A 19,872-nucleotide genomic window follows, 5' to 3' on the forward strand; every position below is an offset into this window, starting at 1 on the left:
TTGTTCAACAAAGGTTGATTGTATCCACAGGTGAGTCTTGAAGTGTGGCATATTATGGCAGTGGGGTTAAATTATTATTTTGGCCGGCTGCATTTTTTGGTACCCAACATGTGTATGATGAGTGAAGCCTTTTATCTAGTGTCGGAGCCCTGATATTGCTGGGATTGCCATATTCAGAAGTCACTCACGTATGCACGAACTCACTCACTCCACATTGTTGTTTTAACAGTGAGAGACTCCTACAAGGTGAACGTTTCAAACCCGGTTATTCTACCACCTCAGAGTCGGCCCTCACCATCGTATAGTGCACAGTCAACTACATTGGTAGACACTACTGGTCATATCATACTTAACCACATATCGTTTCTCAACTAGTGTATGCAATATAACTCAATTTAAAAAAATAAATAGTCCCTAAAGATTTTCACTAGTGTCGGTCTACCTCAGATAAATGTTCGTGTATGGCCTAGCCTTGCGTGAGTGAAACTTTTGAACCATTATCTGCTTGCTCGTTTGTCCCGGATGCAGCCTGACACAGCTAGAAATGCAGTTGCAGCTACTTTAAACACCCACTGGTGATGTGTTAATGAATATATTACTTTGGTTTTATGTTTAACATTTACTTTCTAATTGCTGGTATTCGTGGGGTTAAGTTGTGTCCCTTATAAGTGCCAGAATAGAATGTGATCAACTGCTCAAATTGAGTCTCCAAACCTTGTCCGTTCCATGCCTGTGCTGGTTGGTTTTAGTAAATTTCTGGCACTTGTAGCATGCTGGGCGACCCGTGAAGATCATTGTTAGAATTGGTCTTCAGCAACACATGCTTGTTGTAAGAGGCGACTTACGTGATCGGGTGATCAGGCTCGCTGACTTGGTTGACACATGTCATACTACAACCCAATTGCGTAGATCGATGCTGATCACTGGATTGTCTGGTCCAGACTTGATTATTTACAGGCCGCTACCTTATAGCTGGAAACTTGCTGAGTGCGGCGTTAACCACAAACCATCAAACCAAGCATGTTGGGCTTTACTCCCACATGAAGACAAAACGCTGTGATATAAACGAAATAATGCGCAAAACGGCTTTAACCGAAACTCAGTGTTGCCTGCTCATCTGGATGTTCGCGGAGTAAACACAGGCTATTACGATCTGTAGTCTCGAACTTCTTAATGCATGATAGTCTCTGTTATGTATTTCACTGGACACGTGCTTCAGTCGTGTTGATTGATCATTGTAACATTTCAGTAGGTTCCAGTATACAGCGGCGCTAAGACAATAACAACGCCAATGTTTACATAGGTTCACGTCCGGTGGTTGTCCGATGCTGCAGGCTACATCCACAGCAAGGGGCTCCAGATGGTTAACCTGGGGCCAATTCACGATTGTTGGGTTTATCGCAGTTTCAGAAACAATCATAAGACCTGACGACCATGTTGGGAGCAGGTCAGTCACACGGCGCCAAGATTGCTGTATCTGTTGGCCCAGACACTTGATCGTCCAGGGATATCTGGTTCAACTTGATCTTAATGTACTGCTCTCGGACCAGACTGTTGGTCGTTTCCGACGGTGATTCATTAAGATTCCGTATCTTTTGAAAATCACGAAACATTTCGCGGAATACATAAGGATAAGATATTTGGATAAACAACGTCTTGATGTACAACGTGTACAACAGGTGTATGTAACAGAGACGCCTATAAAGCACATTCTATAAAATAAGGTGCCACTCCTGTTGTAAGCCGTGTCGAAGTGTCCATCTTTTCTGAAATGTAAGAAGATTCCTTTATCGATGGTATCCTGTATACAATTAACAGTGAGGGGATTTTGCTTAGCATCAGCAATTTTGTTGTTTTTCGCCGAGAATATATATGAAATTAACACAATAATGTCAGCTTAACATGTCACGTAGTTAAAAGCCCTACCACATACTATTTAACATGCTACATCCCAGATACTAGTCTGTCTCACAGTCCCTGAACCACGTTATTTTCCCTTCCACCTAGCCCTCCTTGCAATGCTAAAGCCCTAAATGAAGCAAGTCTAGATTTCCCCAGGTTTTAGGTAGGGCTCCTTTTCAGTTTAAGACCAGAAACAGACCGCCTTCGTGGTCCAGTGGATAGAACGTTTGCCTGGAGAGCCGCAGGGTGGTGGTTCGATCCGCAAAGCGATAAGAACGTGTCTCGCACTCAGCATTAAGGGGACATAAAGGAGGATTGCTTGGCACCGAGTCGCTACACTGTATCTTGGTGTGGGGTATCCATGTTAACCAGACAAGGTATCTATTTGGGATACCACTATAGAACTGGTATTAGTCCGTGCTAATAGAACAAGCAGCCACACACATACACGTTCATGCACGTCGCTTTTTATATGCAGTAATCGCAAAGTTAACCCATCTTTATTTTTCACAATGACGACTTACTGCAAGTTCTTGATGTCACTGTAAGAGGTGACTCGGACTTGGGTTATGCATGTTATCGTATCCCAGTTGCGTAAATCGATGCTCATGCCGCAGCTCACTGGATTGTCTGGCCCATACTTGGTTATTTAAGGCCACCGCCATATAGCTGGAAATTGCTGAGTGCGGCGCTAAACACTATTGTGTAACATGTACCTCTGTTTTAATCTTATATGATCATGACGTGAGGTGAGGTGAGGTGAAATTGGGTTTAACATCGTGCTTGAGAATATTTCGCTCATATGACGACGTGCATGCGTGTGTATGTGTATGTGCGGCTGCTTGTACTAGCCCAGACTGAAGCTGGCTTTCTAGTGCTAGCTCACTGAGATACCATGCCGCAATGAAGCATGAATACCCCACTCAGACACATTATACTGACTCCGAGCCGACCAGTCCTTGATGTACCCATTAATGCCGAGCGCCAGGCAGAGACCAACACGTACCGTTATTTTAACGTCTTTTGGTATGACGCGGTCGGGGAATCATAACATGTACTTCGTGACATGTAGTTCGTGGTTTTCGCATTGTAATAAATATCCCGTATTAAGCCTGTGGCTCTCAATTTGTTTCCACCAGATACACGTCTACTATATTCTCATGTCTCAATAACCATCAATGAATTCGCCGTCAAGACCAACCCAACTTCCGAGTTTTAAAAACCCTCCTCCCCGATAACATCGACTATACATCCTGATACAAACCCAATTAACTGAGGTATAACCTAAAACTCTGGTTCTCATCCTTCCTGTGGCACACCCTCCACATGATCAAATCCACATACATTACCCGTGTTATCATACAGTTAACACTTTGAGTGAAGGTACATTTCACAGAAGTAAATACGTCCTCATGTAGAATAACCGTAACGTAAACCAGTCCACGAAGATAGGCTGGATGATGACCAAAGTCAGATTATAATCAGACATACTCACAGCTGAAAATAAACCAGAGCATACCGTCGTACAGTCTGATATGAAAACTGAACAGCTTAACTCGCCGACATTTCGAGTGAACAGATTCCGAATGTAAAGCATCCATTATCATATCAGTTCGCAATATTCAAAGTTTCTTCCTCACGTGAACCGGTCGTGTCATCCAACTGTTTGCAATATTAGATACACGAAGAAAAAGAGATACACCACAACCGAAGAGCTGTAGCTATTTTACAGAAATACAATGCAAAAGAAATTACGATATTGTTAAATTATCTTAATCAAATCTGGAAACATGACACCAAGAGACTTTTTTTATTTTCACACACTCCAGTAATCTAGACTTGCCTACTGTGATAAGGGATATATTATATCTGTTTGTTTCAGAGACAGCCGAGCAATTCAGTTTACAGTCAACAATAGTCTCAGTAAACTAAAAGTGTGAAGATTGAGTTTTATTTTCCCGTGGTTAAAGGCGCAATCTTCCTCTGTGACTGACCCTTAAATGTACCTCTTTGGCATTTCTAGGTTAATGGCCATCCTGCTCCTACTACACCAGTTATGTAGGGCATTACAAAGTAAACGATCAGCCGCCGTTATAACCGGCTTGCCATATTACCGCCCGATCATCTGCAGATGCCAAGACGGTAATACATACACACACACCTCTCTGACAAATAGTGTTTGCCCTTAACCCTGCAAAGCTGCAGTCCCTTACGACCCAGAATCGATCATCAGTTGTGGGTCCTGATCAGAATGTGTAGGCTCTATATTCTAATATGGAAATAATACTCTTAGTTATTGGGGACCTGTAGAAAACAAAACCTATGGGTCCGTGTGGTTTTTCAGTCGGCTTCGGGCCTACGGACCAACGTTAAGTTCGAACGCTGCTCATCATTTGCTTGATAACGGTGTTAGAACCTTCACCGAAACGTCGCTCTCACAGCAATAAAGAAGTTGTTCATCCATATATATTGTTATCCTTCCTTGCTGCTGACAAGCCACCACACGCAGGACCACGCAACAAGGAAACCACGTTCACGTGCCCCATTGAGAACTGGTTTTAACTGGGGATGACGCTGTGCGCGGGATCAACCGGGAGACTGAGTTGTCACCTCAGCGCCCCACAAGGACTGTCAACACTTCAAACGTAACAACTTTAAAATTATCTCCACATCAGAATGTTGATATCTCATTGGTTCACGTGATCTTGATATATACATTTTACATGTGAAAAATTATAACACCATATAATATTTCCATATAAAATGTATAGTTTCGTTTAACCTTTTGCTTACAAATTTAAATACTCATACTGTAACTTCATGTCAACAGTTACATGACTTCCCTTCTCTCGCTTCCACTGCAGCTTGCATCATGTCGTCTGACGCAGTACGAGTGAACAACAGGTGGAAAAAAACTGTTCTAATATTGCCGACCCGTGAAGATCCGGGTAAAACTGGTCTACAGCAACCCATGCTTGTCGTAAGCGGCGACTAACGGGATCGGGTTTTTAGATTCGCTGACTTGGCTGACACATGTCATCGAATCCCAATTGCCTAGATCGATGCTCAAGCTGGTGATCACTGCATTGTCTGGTCCAGAGTCGATAATTACAGACTGACGTCATAGAGTGAAGTGTATTGCTGAGTGAAGCGTTATACAACAACCAAACGAAAACAAACATATATTGCATTTCAGCATGTGTCTGTGGTGAATCGGCTTTTATCAAAACGAGTTCAGTGTCAAAGTTAGATAATCCCAAAATACACTTGGATATTTGGAAATTTGGAAAGGTCATTCATTATTTCAAAGATCAAAGTTTAAATGTAAAATACAAATATAATTTTGGCTATAATATTTCATATTTCCGCCGGTTCTAGTAGAACCAAACCCACTACATTTACTATGCAAACTTTCAAACCATATCTTAATCATATAGCCCAATGAAACGACATTTCAACAAACTAAACCCACCAGCCCACAAACCCAAACCATCAAGCCCGTGTTACATCTCATTGTGTTTCTCACTACATATAAACATAGCTAAAATATATAACATTACCAGAGGGAACACAGAGACTGCCTCCATTAGAAATGTAAACAAGACAGATCGACAGGGGAATACAGAATAAGTAATAGAAGAACAGCCAAATGGACCGACAACTGGCCTCCACGTGGGTAAAACATGAGGAGTACAGATGTAACCAGTCAGAGCGGTCACTGAAGGATGGACCACGAGCAATACAAGTATCACCAGACAGCCAATCACAATGGGCAACCAATCACAAGGAATACATGAGCAGTACAGACCAACAACCAATCAGCAGTACAGAAAACGTGCCACTGGGAACAGGAGTATGAGCAGTACAGACAGATACAACCAACAACCAATCACAACGTGCCAACGTGCCACAAACACAGTATGAGCAGTACAGATACAACAACCAATCACAACGTGTACACAAAGGGAACACAACGTCAGCAGTACAGATACAACCAATCACAACGTGCCACAAAGCAGAGGGAACACAACGTCAGGGTTACAGATACCAACCAATCACAGTATGAGCGTACAGATACAACAGTACAATCACAACGTGCCACAAGGGGAATACAGTATGAGCAGTACAGATGCAACCAATCACAACGTGCCACAAGGGGAACACAAGTATCAGCAGTACAGATACAACCAATCACAACGTGCCACAAAGGGAACACAGTATGAGCAGTACAGATACAACCAATCACAACGTGCCACACAAGGGGAACACAATATGAGCAGTACAGATACAACCAATCACAACGTGCCACAAAGGGAACACAGTATGAGCAGTACAGATACAACCAATCACAACGTGCCACAAGGGGAACACAGTATGAGCAGTACAGATACAACCAATCACAACGTGCCACAAGGGGAACACAGTATGAGCAGTACAGATACAACCAATCACAACGTGCCACAAGGGGAACACAGTATGAGCAGTACAGATACAACCAATCACAACGTGTACAGACAATCCAATCACAACGATGCCACAAAGGGAACACAGTATGAGCAGTACAGATACAACCAATCACAACGTGCCACAAGGGGAACACAGTATGAGCAGTACAGATACAACCAATCACAACGTGCCACAAGGGGAACACAGTATGAGCAGTACAGATACAACCAATCACAACGTGCCACAAGGGGAGAACACAACGTGAGGGCAGTACAGATACAACCAATCACAACGTGCCACAAGGGGAACACAGTATGAGCAGTACAGATACAACCAATCACAGCGTGCCACAAAGGGAACACAGTATGAGCAGTACAGATACAACCAATCACAACGTGCCACAATACAACCAATCACAACGGGAACACAGTATGAGCAGTACAGATACAACCAATGCCACAAGGGGAACACAATCACAACGCACAAGGTACAGGAACACAGTATGAGCAGTACAGATACAACCAATCACAACGTGCCACAAGAGGAACACAACATGAGAGCAGTACAGATACAACCAATCACAACGTGCCACAAAGGAGGAACACAGTATGAGCAGTACAGATACAACCAATCACAACGTGCCACAAGGGGAACACAGTATGAGCAGTACAGATACAACCAATCACAACGTGCCACAAAGGGAACACAGTATGAGCAGTACAGATACAACCAATCACAACGTGCCACAAAGGGAACACAGTATGAGCAGTACAGATACAACCAATCACAACGTGCCACAGCAGGAACACAACGTGCCACAAGGGGAACACAGTATGAGCAGTACAGATACAACCAATAACAGACTAAATAAGTACAGACATGACCAATCAGAGTGCCATACCCGAGGGAAATTACGACTAACAGTACACAAAATCTACTTTAACTGATAATCTTAATCAGACCACATATCACAGAAGCACCAAAGCGCAGTATCTTGTATAACCTGAGATAAAATAAAACTGCCGTTTTCACTCATCTAATGTCAAGCCACAGCTATATCAGCACGTCACCTTGACAACCAATTAATACATAGTTATAACTAAATCATTTCAATAATTAATACTTTTAAAGTAATTACTATAATACAAAGATAATAAATGCCACTCAAGGACGCCATTACTATAACTTGACTATCATCTTAAACTATTAATCTCCACACGGCAATGAAAGAAACATTAACAAATGGAGAAAAGTTTTTAAGGATTTCCGAAGAAAAGGATAAATATCTTCTCCGTACACAATGACTGTATTATCGTTTAAGTAATACTTGTGTTTTAACATTACATGGGTTGTGTTAATGGCTTCCCTGTGGAGATGGCGTTGCTGTATTATTCTAATAGATGTAATCACACCCGCCACTCAATACGCTTCAATCAATTTACGACCTTCGCAGTAAGCCAGGAGCAATTTCAGCTTTGTAATACACCACCGACAAATCTGGCCGTTTATACAGATACCGTGAACCCTATAAATCGCGTCTAGCCCAAAACATGTATATCCGTCTCATGCTTTCAGTTGACCTATCATGTTCATATAGTTATAGCTAATTAGATGTTGATTTACAAAAGCGTGGTTAATTAACGTGTTAATTGTAAAATGCCACAATGTCACGAGGAACTTTGGACCAGACGCAAAGTCCACTCTCTCCGCAACAACCTGTCGGTGAGTATATTATCAAATCTCTTTTGTTCAGCAATCGTAATGATTTCGTTTTTGTATAAGTAAAGTCAAGAATCCAAATGATAAATACATTTTCTAAACCATATCCTTATTATATTTGTGACTTGCATTACGCCCATATGTTATATTCTAGAGAACAAGATTTAGCGTGAATCATGTATATGTTACAGAAATGAACTCTGATATTTTCCCTGCGTTTCCATCACAACTTGAACGTGTACTATAACTATAACGCCTTAATCCTTTTTACGGTAAAGTTTTGATCTACTGGTGACATGCATCACATTCGTGTACATTTGAGAACCGTTATGTGTGAATATCATGTTTCACGTGCAAATCAATATATTTGGGGTTTTCCTCCAAAAGTAACGTGGTCATTTGTCGCACATTCATGAATGAAATTTGAAAACCCAGGGAAAACACTGGCGCAGACATCTAGTTAAAAGTATGTTTTCCCAACCTAATTGATGAGAGCATATTTTAGCCGTCTCAAGTTTTCAGCGAGCAATTTGTTACAGAGCAGGAGGGGCTGGCATCCTTACACCCCTGGCAGATCATGTAAATGCTCGTTTGTTGTGCTCAACATTTCGAAAGAAATCGGGTTCTATATTGCAAACACATTCATCAGATCACACATCTAAGATGATTCAATTTGGAAACAGACATTTTGTTTCATCTAACTATTCCATGACAATGGAATTGGTCAGGTATTGCTGGAACAACACAAGAGGCGATATAACCATATATTATTGTAATTGCCCTGTCAGCCGTAGACACTCCGGTAGACGTAAAGAACAGGGGTGAGATATCTTGTCACTATATATGCAAAGATAATGTCAAAGAACGAGGATAAATGCGATCTGAGGAAAATTACGAGCACGGATGTTCGCCCTAACTGCATAAACAGGAAATACAACCATTTGTCAAATAAAGACAGTTCATTCAAGAACCATTTTCATTTTCTCTGGAGATTGGTTAAATATCTTTTCGTGATAAGAAAATGTTTTGGTTAATGCAAGAAACACATTAAAGTATTTAAAAAAATATTCTAACACATTAAAACGCGATATTATATGTGCAGTCTCAAATATCTGACAATGTTTTCGATCAGCTTGAATCTATGAACCAATGGTCAAAGAAAGGAAACTGCGTGCATATAATCTATCTAAATATCCAGCCGCTCTTCAAGATATTCAGATAGTGATAGTCAAGGCCCTTCAGGCAGCTGTGTAAATGATCTCTATGTCCAGTATGTTGTTTTATAAGATACACAATCTTTTCCAAACAGTCGCATCTTTCATGTACACCCCAAACCCCTGTCTCTAGATTAGCACGATAAGAGGGCAGTGGAGAGTGATGCTTGATGCTGGTCAGGGTAAAACATGTGTACCCCGGGACTCTATGTCCACCCACACGTGCCGCTCCATGAGGGGGTGAGTTGATGAATGCATGGAGGGGGTTTTGTTCAACAAACAAGTTCCGTTCCTGTTTTGCCATAAAATATATTATTAGAAATGCTAGCAAAAGAAAATGACAAATTACGTCTACACAAGCACCTGTTTTCAATGTTTCATTTGTCTGTTTGATTGCTGATAAACTCCATATTGGTGTCGTTTTAGCACTAGCCTGGTCTTCATCTGACCACACGAGTTGGTGAGGAACCGGCGTTGCTTATCCACTGAAGAGCGTTAATCTGTTCCTCCCAGGAGAACTGATCTGTAATGTATTTTTAACAGGAGAGGTCACTGTTCGGAGCTTGACATCCTTGTTATAACATGATAGAGTTTGGAACACAGCTGTAGTGTGCAGACGTGCAAACTCCTCGCAGCGTAAGAGGATTTAAAATAATACCGAAAGCAACTGACACTTGGGAAAAACTCTTTTTTGACTTATGTTGTTTCTAGGTGTTATATGTAATAAGTGTTCTTTTCTCTTCAGCATCGTAACCGCTCATTCGGAACAGACAACGTATACAGCTTTTATACACGGACGTCGCTTCTTCCACTTTAACGAAGATTAATGGGCAGCGGATGTGCATGTGATTCCGACTGAGGCAAAGTGAAACTGTATGTGTTTTCAGTCAAGCAAAAGTTAATAGGTGCTCTGGTTGACTGTATAACTACCAGGGACAGATTGGTACTTCAGCACTGCCAGAGTTGATAACAGTTTAACTCAAAAAGGATCTCGCTTTGCCAAAGAAAAATTGTGCCGCCAGCTTGAAACACGTTCTGAAGTATTTGAAGTTAATGTCCAAATATGGAGGGAATGAACAAACGTATTTCTGATGGACTCAAAAAGGCTACGGAGGAATGTCTAAACAGCATCAAACACCTGTACCCCAAGAGTTTTTGCAATGCGACATTCGATGGCTACATCTGTTGGCCACCTACCTTACCAGGGATGACCATTAGTCGACCTTGCCCTTCAGTTGACGGTTTCACGTCAACTGGTCACGCCTACAAGAAGTGTAATAGGAATGGCACGTGGTATAGTCCACCGGGAAACGAATTCGCGGTTTGGACAAATTACACAACCTGCGTTCTGCCTGACGAGGAAGAGGAGACAACTCCCTACGTCCCTACCGCGGCAGTGCAGGAGGTGAGTATAGATGTCGCTGTCCTCACAAACGACCTTCTCTTCTACTTCCTGAATTGCATAGCCGCTCTCGCCCTCATCATCGCCATCATCATATTCGGATGTTGTATCAAGAAATGGTCTCTACGCTATCAGATTCTCATCCCGCTATTCCTATCAGCTCTGCTTATCTCCCTTGTGTCCTTGACCTTCAACGTGATGCAATATATCGACGACCCGACACAAAGCGATCGTAGCTTATCAGAAAATCCAACATCTTGCATCACAATAACTTATCTCAGAAGATTCTCGGAACTTGCCACCTACTCCTGGTTGATGGTTCTCGGAATAAATTACATGATCTGGCTAAGAAAATGCAACCTTAACAGGGGGCGTCTCCTCCTTTCCTTCTTCTTGGGATTCGGACTTCCGGTAATGCTAGCTTCCGCCTGGGTTGTGGCCGTGACCTTTTTCCTTCGTAGCAACCTAGCGTGCGTGTTGTACTACCAGCTAGACAGTACCCACTGGATCACGGATGCCCCGAAGTTCCTCATCATCGCAATTGCTCTGCTCATGTTGTTTTTGTGTATGTGGTGGGCAACCTGTCGTCCTCTTGTCGCCTATGAGTGTACTGAGATCCGTCTAGTGTTGCAGAGTGTGTGGAAGGTCGTGTTGCTCCTGCTACTTCTTGCGGCGGCGGAAGTCTACCTGACCCTGTGCTCGTATGGTATCGTGGAGTCGGTCTCTGTTGCGGAGACTATTGTGAAGGGAATTCGGCCTCTCCTCATCGCCGTTCTCCTGTGTTTCTTGGACACGGAGACATGGTGCTGCTGTTACTACTAGAAGGACAGTCTCCAACCAACATTCACAACGGAGTACGTGTTCCTAATCTTATTTCCCATTGTTTTATTCATTCAACGAAACTAAGACTGTAGGCCCTGCTGTTTTCAATATGAAACATCAATTGCAACATTTCACAAGTATTCGGATCATACGTAAGTCTTGCTGTTGTGTCCTGAATTTATTATGTATGCTAAAAGTACCTAGTTCGTTTGTTTTAATAGAGAGGTAAATGTTGCACACCTTCATCACTGTGGACACAACATTTAAATCAGCCATGTCAAAAACCTTACACGTTTGGAAAGCAGGTGGTACATTGTATTACCGACAATCTACACAGTTAATGTCGGATTTTATTTTGTACACATGGCTTCACTTACCATTTAAGTGTGAAAGCCGTAAGAGATATTAGTTGACGGGAGGTAAAAGACTGTTTGTAATTATGGTGTAATCATCAGTGCAACCATCAATCACATCTTAGGATACCCCATATATCAGCAATTGAACGTTATAATAGCTGATGTTTCAGCAGTTGGTCATTAGAATACCCGGTGGATGATGCTAGAGTGTTAGGTCTGACTGACTGACTGAGTTTTGTTTTTACGCCGCTTTTAGCAATATTCCAGCAACAACACCAGAAATGGGCTTCACACATTGTACCCATGTGGGGGATTCGAACCCGGGTCCTCGGCGTGACGAGCCAACGCTTTAACCACTAGGCTATCCCACCGCCCCTAGAGTGTTAGGAACTTACGCTCAGTGTTGAGAACGGACGTACTGTCGGGGTATTGACATCCGATTCGCGAGGCACCAAGTTTGCTTATGGTGAAGAAACCCCTGGAGGTAGCTGATTCACTGCCACTTGTTCACTATTTGACAGTCATTCATATATGTATGCTGATGATATATACTAACGGACAAAAGAAAGTATTCACCCATGTTTTAGGGTGGACAAAATGGTGAGGTGAGGTGAAATGGGGTTTAACGTCGTACTTGAGAATATTTTGCTCATATGACGACGTGAAAGCGTGTGTATATGTGGCTGCTTGTACTAGCCGAGACTGAAGCTGGTTTTATAGTGCTAGCTCACTGAGATACCATGCCGCAGTTAAGCATGAATACCCCACTCATTATACTGATTCCGAGTCGACCAGTCCTTGTTGTACCCAGTAATGCCGAGCGCCAGGCAGGGACCAACAAGTACCATATTTTAACGTCTTTTTGGTATGACGCGGTCGGGAATCGAACCCGCGACTTTCCGCTCTCCGGGCGGACGCTGTAACCACTACACCACGGAGGCGGGCTGGGGTGAACAAAACATGAATAGGTTATCCTTTAATGATTTCTTTGATATTGATATCAAAAATGTGTGCAGGACTTTACGTGTGCAGGACTTTACGTGTGCAGTATTTCGGCGATTGTTCTGCCCATTAAGGGTTTCTTTTGATTTTGGAACTGTCGTTGTAGCTGTTATCGCCAACATAAAAGCCTCAACACATGTATATTATTATGACCCAAGCCTGACAATACACCGGCAGTTCTCATCCATTACTTATGACACGTGGAACAAGTGCTCACATTTACAGACATTGTGTAGGACTCGTGCCATTTGCCGGCTCGTTATCGCAACAGGTGGCACACGTTAGATGGGTCCGATGACAACAACTTCCTTTGTAGGGATGTAATCATGCTAGCGATTATAACGACGACGACAACCACTGTTGATGTTGCGCTGCCTGGCTGTCCCGGAGCCCACATTGTGGGAGTCTTGTATCAGATCAGACATCCACAATGGCACTTACCTCATCAGTTCTAATGGCAACCACTTAAATACGGGCTGTAGCTTTGAAGCAAATGTATTAAGAGGTGAGAGATCTCTGATACGTCAGAGTACATTAGGCCCTCACCATTTCGTTATTGCTTTGACATAGACTTACGATTTGCAAACGTACAGAAAATCACGAAACGTTATATCTGATCAAGTTTGCTTTTTGGGGCACCTGTTTGTGCTTGTATTAAAAGTTTTTTTCCAGTGTTATGTATTCAGGAAATCAACCCTGATTATATGTTTTAATCTTGTTAAGTGTGAACTTTAAAATGTCGGGGTCCTATCTCTCTTACCGGTCAGAGACCACTGTGAGCTTCCTGTATGACAGAAATAGTATTAGTCGTAATACAACAACAGACATTTTATTTTCGCAACGGCGGAGTCTAAAATGCAATATTTTGATTTCACGCTACGACGTAACCTGTTCTACGTAGGTTATTTGTTTTTTAAGTTAATTTATTTGTTATGTTAATATTACCCAAGTTCGTATAAGCGCACGTGACTATGATATGGTTTTACAACCAATGTCAATATTTGACATATATATATTGCATATATTTGATGCCCAATGATGCACTTTATTTAAACATGCATTGATTCTAAACAAAATTCAAACATGTTAAGATTATTTTAATACGCAAAGATGCAAGTCAAAACATTGATTACACAACAGTCTCGTTTCCTGCTGACAGGGTTTCGTCCTATTGCGGAACTTAGTACAACAACCAGTCCAGAATTTTGAGACCAATTCATTTAACTGGATACATAAATATTAATCAGTATTATTTGAGACATCTAAGCACTTGTATATTGCAACACTACGCTCCTTCTAATCCTTGCAAACACGTCGTGCAGCGTGCTCTGTCATACAGCGAGCTCTGACAAACGGAAACCTGGAAATCGTGGAAATCTGAAAACGAGGCTCTGCCTCATCAAACAGGCAGTCTGTGACGTCTTAGTTAAGGTCATGCTGCCTACACCTCGCCATAAAATATAGAAATACGATGTTATTAAAGTTTAAAATTAAAATTTATTTGTAAAGACCATTTTCTTGTGAAACAAGGAATTTGAATTCAGTGTAACCATAGTTGTTTGTGATGTCTATTTTCACTTTCACACAAGAAAATTTGGATCGGCTGAAAAGTAGGTCATTGCCTGAATAGATTGATGAGACTCATGTTTCGGTGTGATACACTTTTTCCTGAAAATATATAATGTTTAGGGTGTATGGATGTTGTATTTAGGTTGTGAGAAGAGGTCACTTCTTGTGTTATATCCGAAACATGACAGAACATGCCGAAAGTGTGTTTAGGATGTAAAAATCACAGATCACATTAAAAAAAAAAGCACCAATGTTTTACTTCGCTACAGAACAAAACTTGTACTCCGCTACAGAACCCACATTATACTCCACTCCAGGACCGACATTATACTTCGCTACAGAACCCACATTATGCTCCACTACAGAACCCACATTGTACTCCACTCCAGGACCCACATTATGCTCCACTACAGAACCCACATTGTACTCCACTTCAGGACCCACATTGTACTCCACTTCAGGACCCACATTATACTCCACTTCAGAACCCACATTGTACTCCGCTACAGAACCCACATTATGCTCCACTTCAGGACCCACATTATACTCCACTTCAGAACCCACATTGTACTCCGCTACAGAACCCACATTATACTCCACTTCAGGACCCACATTATACTCCACTTCAGAACCCACATTATACTCCACTTCAGGACCCACATTATGCTCCACTCCAGGACCCACATTATACTCCACTGCAGGAGGACCCACATTATACTCCACTATTGCTCCAGAACCCACATTATGCTCCACTCCAGGACCCACATTGTACTCCACTCCAGGACCCACATTGGACTCCACTCAGGACCCCATTATGCTCCACTCCAGGACCCACATTATACTCCACCCAGGACCCACAGTATGCTCCACTCCAGGACCCACATTGTACTCCACTGCAGGACCCACATTATGCTCCATCCAGGACCCACATTATACTCCACTCCAGGACCCATTGTACTATCACTCCAGGACCCACATTGGACTCCACTTCAGGACCCACATTATGCTCCACTGCAGGACCCACATTATACTCCACTCCAGGACCCACATTATGCTCCACTCCAGAACCCACATTGGACTCCACTCCAGGACCCACATTATGCTCCACTCCAGAACCCACATTGGACTCCACTTCAGGACCCACATTATGCTCCACTCCAGGACCCACATTATACTTCACTCCAGGACCCACATTGGACTCCACTTCAGGACCCACATTATGCTCCACTGCAGGACCCACATTATGCTCCACTCCAGAACCCACATTGGACTCCACTTCAGGACCCACATTATGCTCCACTCCAGGACCCACATTATACTTCACTCCAGGACCCACATTGGACTCCACTTCAGGACCCACATTATGCTCCACTCCAGGACCCACATTATACTTCGCGACAGAACCCACATTATGCTCCACTCCAGGACCCACATTATGCTCCACTCCAGGACCCACATTATGCTCCACTCCAGGACCCACATTATACTTCGCGACAGAACCCACATTATGCTCCACTCCAGGACCCACATTATACTTCGCGACAGGACCCACATTATACTTCGCGACAGAACACACATTATGCTCCACTCCAGGACCCACATTATACTTCGCGACAGAACACACATTATGCTCCACTCCAGGACCCACATTATACTCCACTGCAGGACCCACATTATGCTCCACTCCAGGACCCACATTATACTTCGCGACAGAACACACATTATGCTCCACTCCAGGACCCACATTATACTTCGCGACAGAACACACATTATGCTCCACTCCAGGACCCACATTATACTTCGCGACAGAACCCACATTATGTGCCACTCCAGAACACACACCTCCTTGGCTGGATGTACATATAGACTGTATGATATTGGTCATTTATCACTGGTATTATTGTTGACCGCCGTGTGGTCAAGTGCCTCGTGACAGCTTTCACTGCCAGTATATATGTTTACGTATTTTTGTTATGACTGTTTGTTCCTCCTATTCTGTAAATATATGGTATACTTTGATGGCTGTAGAAACATAACACAAATGTTATAATTAATTGCACATATAAGTGTAGAAATAATTATGAGGGCCTCGCCTGTGTTTATGTCAAAACCTCAGCTTACCAATGCCCTCTGAACAACATGTGAAGATCTACCATATTCCCTCTATTAGACTCATGAATCCAATAAGTGTCAGTCTTTGTTTTAAGCCGTGCTATGGGCTTTGCCCGAACAACAGAGGTTGGGAGCCTTGTACTGTGATGCGTCAGTAATTCAAAGGGTCTTTTCCTGCAAATGTATCCTTTGTATAGGGGTGGAATTTTGGATTTGGTTAAGTAGTGCGTGCCAGTATTTAACAGAACAGACGCCGAGCCTCGAGACCGACGGGACCGGGTCAACGGCTTGGACAAAATTAATAATTAATAAATTCCGGGCGTCTAATAGAGGAAATACGGCATGTATACTTTGTACTCGTTAATAGTTTTAATCATGCATTTACGGTTTCTTGCTATCCTTATGTCATACTTTGTAATTTCCCATCATGTGTCCTCTTTCCACCATGTGTCCTCCGTGTGTCCTTATAGTGCTATGGTATTGCAAAACACACCTGTTAACCACCGTGTATTGAAATACACTGGATATTTACTGTTAGACCGTGAAGCAAAAGTATTCGAAAACTCACGGAAAGTCTACAATAATTTGGCAAGTCTAGATTTCTTTATTATTAGAAAAAAAAAATTCTGGTTTCTTTCTATTGTTCATTAGACGATATTCAATTAAATAATCAATCTTAGTATAATATTCTCTATCCTTAGACTGCGGTATGTACATCTGGTATCTCTGAAACCCAAGCAAGTGTCTGAAGTAATACAGTAAGTTCTACAAAAACAACCATGTTAGAGATGAGCTCATGATTCCCTATGCGGCGGTTACGTCGATTAGAAGTGATATATTGTTTTGGCACCGTGTAAAGTCACAAGTTCTCATTCATTCCAGAAATAAATCGTTTTTAACCCGTATATCGTGCTCCTTCTTTCTTTTGCCTTTTTCAAAACAAAACTGTTGTGTGGTCCATGTTGTTGTTGTTTATTTATTGAGTAAATAATACATATCTATACAAACAGACTTACAAACACAACATATCACTGAAAAGACGACGCATGATAAGGGCACTCACAGGAATATTTATGTGCGTATAGGACATCTTCATGCGCAAGACAACACGCCCTTGTTTCATTAAAACGCTTGCTTCTTGTCATCCTTTGATGGTTTATGAAAGTATTGGTTTGAAAGTCATGACCTTTCAGTCTTTGCTACAGCAAATCCATCATCGGGTGGATTGCTCACCGCATTTTTTCCGCTGTTATTACTGACTTTCGCACACCAATAACTCACACAAAAGTTAACATGGATACCCAGACACACTAAAAGCTGACCAGTCCTTGTTTTCTCCCTTTAATTCCGGACTCCTGACAGGATATCATCAAGTACCAACATTTAATATGTGTTGGTTGGCCAAGGGATCGAACCATCCATCGGTCTCCGAGCTTACGCTCTATCCACCAAGAGGAGGTCCGGCCACCGTTGAAGAACTGTATCGTAATTACAGTTAAGATGAGGTGAGGTGAAATTGGGTTTAACGTCGTGCTTGAGAATATTTCGCTCATATGACGACGTGCATGCGTGTGTATGTGTATGTGCGGCTGCTTGTAATAGCCCAGACTTAAGCTGGTTTTATAGTGCTAACCCACTGAGATACCATGCCGTAGTGAAGCATGAATACCCCACTCAGACACATTATACTGACTCCGAGCCGACCAGTCCTTGTTGTACCCATTAATGCCGAGCGCCAGGCAGGGACCAACAAGTACCATAATTTAACGTCTTTTGGTATGACGCGGTCGGGGATCGAACCTGCGACCTTCCGCTCTCCGGGCGGACGTTCTAACCACTACACCACGGAGGCGGTCTACAGTTAAAATAATAAGGCGAACAAATATTACGCATGCCCGACCTTTAAGAAAATTAACACTTTAATCCTTTGGGATACATCCTTCATTTCTTGGTAACGTGAGCATCACCTTTGTCATGATTGTCATCGTCAACATCACCACATTTATTGTTCAGTGAGTGAGTAATGTTTAACGCCACACTGATGAGTATTTTAGTAGTGTGACGGCGTGTCAGCTTGGTGGTGGGGGATACCCGGAGGTGATACAATCAAGGCGACATAAGTATGCAAGGGGCGGTTGGTTAGCCAAGCGGTGAAAGCGTTCGCTCACACCGATGACCCGTGGTTTATTCCCCATGGGTACAATGTGTGAAGACCATTTCTGGTGTCCCCCGCCGTGATATTGCTGGAATAGTGCTAAAAGCGGCGTAAAACTAAACTCACTCACTAGTATTACAACCTACGACCACTTGTTTCTGGAACGCCTAAAAGAAGAAAAAGTAAGAAAAGTAAATCTGCACAGCGAATTGCCTCGATTCAAACAACACGTACGCCCTTCCCACCTTTACTGATTGGGCAAATATACACCGTATTGCCATCAACATCATCGCCAGGAGCAGCAACGTCTCTACTTTCAACGTGGAATTAATGCTGTGCTGATCGTAATGATTATTATGTTCATTATGAGTTAACATGTTTCCATTGATTGAGTTTAGTTTTACGCCGCTTTTAGCAGTATTCCAGCAATATCACGGCGGAGGACACCAGAAATGGGCTTCACACATTGTACCCATGTGGGGAATCGAACCCGGGTCTTCGGCGTGACGAGCCAACGCTTTAACCACTAGGCTACCCCACCGCCCCTAACATGTTTCCAACACACATTGCCCTATATACCGTGATCGTATCGTGCAGGTATCACACTTGACATTTACTACAGTTGTAATTGCCCATTGTAATCGACGCTTTTCCACCCCAATTAGCCCTTGTGGTGGTCTATGATACGGCCGTCAACAGGAAATTTGATGTTGGTCACATGAGCTGATCTGCCTACTAATTACTAATATAGTTTATGTGAAGTAATTATTATATGTGATAATGATCCATATTTTGTGTATATCAACAGGGTGCAATATTATGTTATGTATATGTACAGGCTTTGGCTAGCAACGTAATTTGAAAATGAAATACAATGCATTGGTTTGGAGTTAAATTTCTGGTCATTCTTAGTTTTCGTTTCTAGGTACATACAAACGTCAAGGGATAAAGGTATGGGGTAATCCAAGGATTAAAGCGTTCCTCCCTTAAACCCAGTTTCGATTCTCCACAAAAGTACAATTTGTGAAACCCATGCTTGGTTTCGGCCGCCATGATTTTGTTGGAAATGTTATTAAAGCGGCATAAAATCTACGTCAAATACAATTGAATGCGCATCATATTTGAAAATATAACCTAGATAAACTGTTTGCAGGCTCACAAAAATTATGCTCA

At 42.4% G+C, this 19,872-nt stretch overlaps 1 protein-coding gene across 2 annotated transcripts; it reads left to right on the top strand.

The window, feature by feature from the left end:
- The first annotated feature begins 10,312 nt into the window (after positions 1-10,312).
- On the top strand, positions 10,313-18,065 carry LOC124291360 (PDF receptor-like). Of its 2 annotated transcripts, XM_046728343.1 has the most exons (3): positions 10,313-12,075; positions 12,249-12,471; positions 18,050-18,065. In XM_046728343.1, the coding sequence occupies exon 1, from the start codon at positions 10,345-10,347 to the stop codon at positions 11,503-11,505; it is 1,161 nt and encodes a 386-aa protein (XP_046584299.1). In that variant the 5' UTR covers positions 10,313-10,344; the 3' UTR covers positions 11,506-12,075; positions 12,249-12,471; positions 18,050-18,065. The 2 variants fall into 2 exon arrangements, with proteins under 2 accessions (XP_046584299.1, XP_046584298.1); XM_046728342.1 differs by lacking the exon at positions 18,050-18,065 and having other exon boundaries at positions 12,249-12,539.
- Positions 18,066-19,872: the final 1,807 nt, after the last annotated feature.

The sequence above is a fragment of the Haliotis rubra genome, unplaced genomic scaffold, assembly GCF_003918875.1.
Source record: "Haliotis rubra isolate DU_JTF1 unplaced genomic scaffold, ASM391887v1 Scf49, whole genome shotgun sequence".
Lineage (NCBI taxonomy): Eukaryota > Metazoa > Mollusca > Gastropoda > Lepetellida > Haliotidae > Haliotis > Haliotis rubra.

Bases quoted from the DNA above. Each gene is read 5' to 3' on its own strand.
- LOC124291360 (XM_046728343.1), top strand. From the start codon at position 10,345: ATGGAGGGAATGAACAAACGTATTTCTGATGGACTCAAAAAGGCTACG.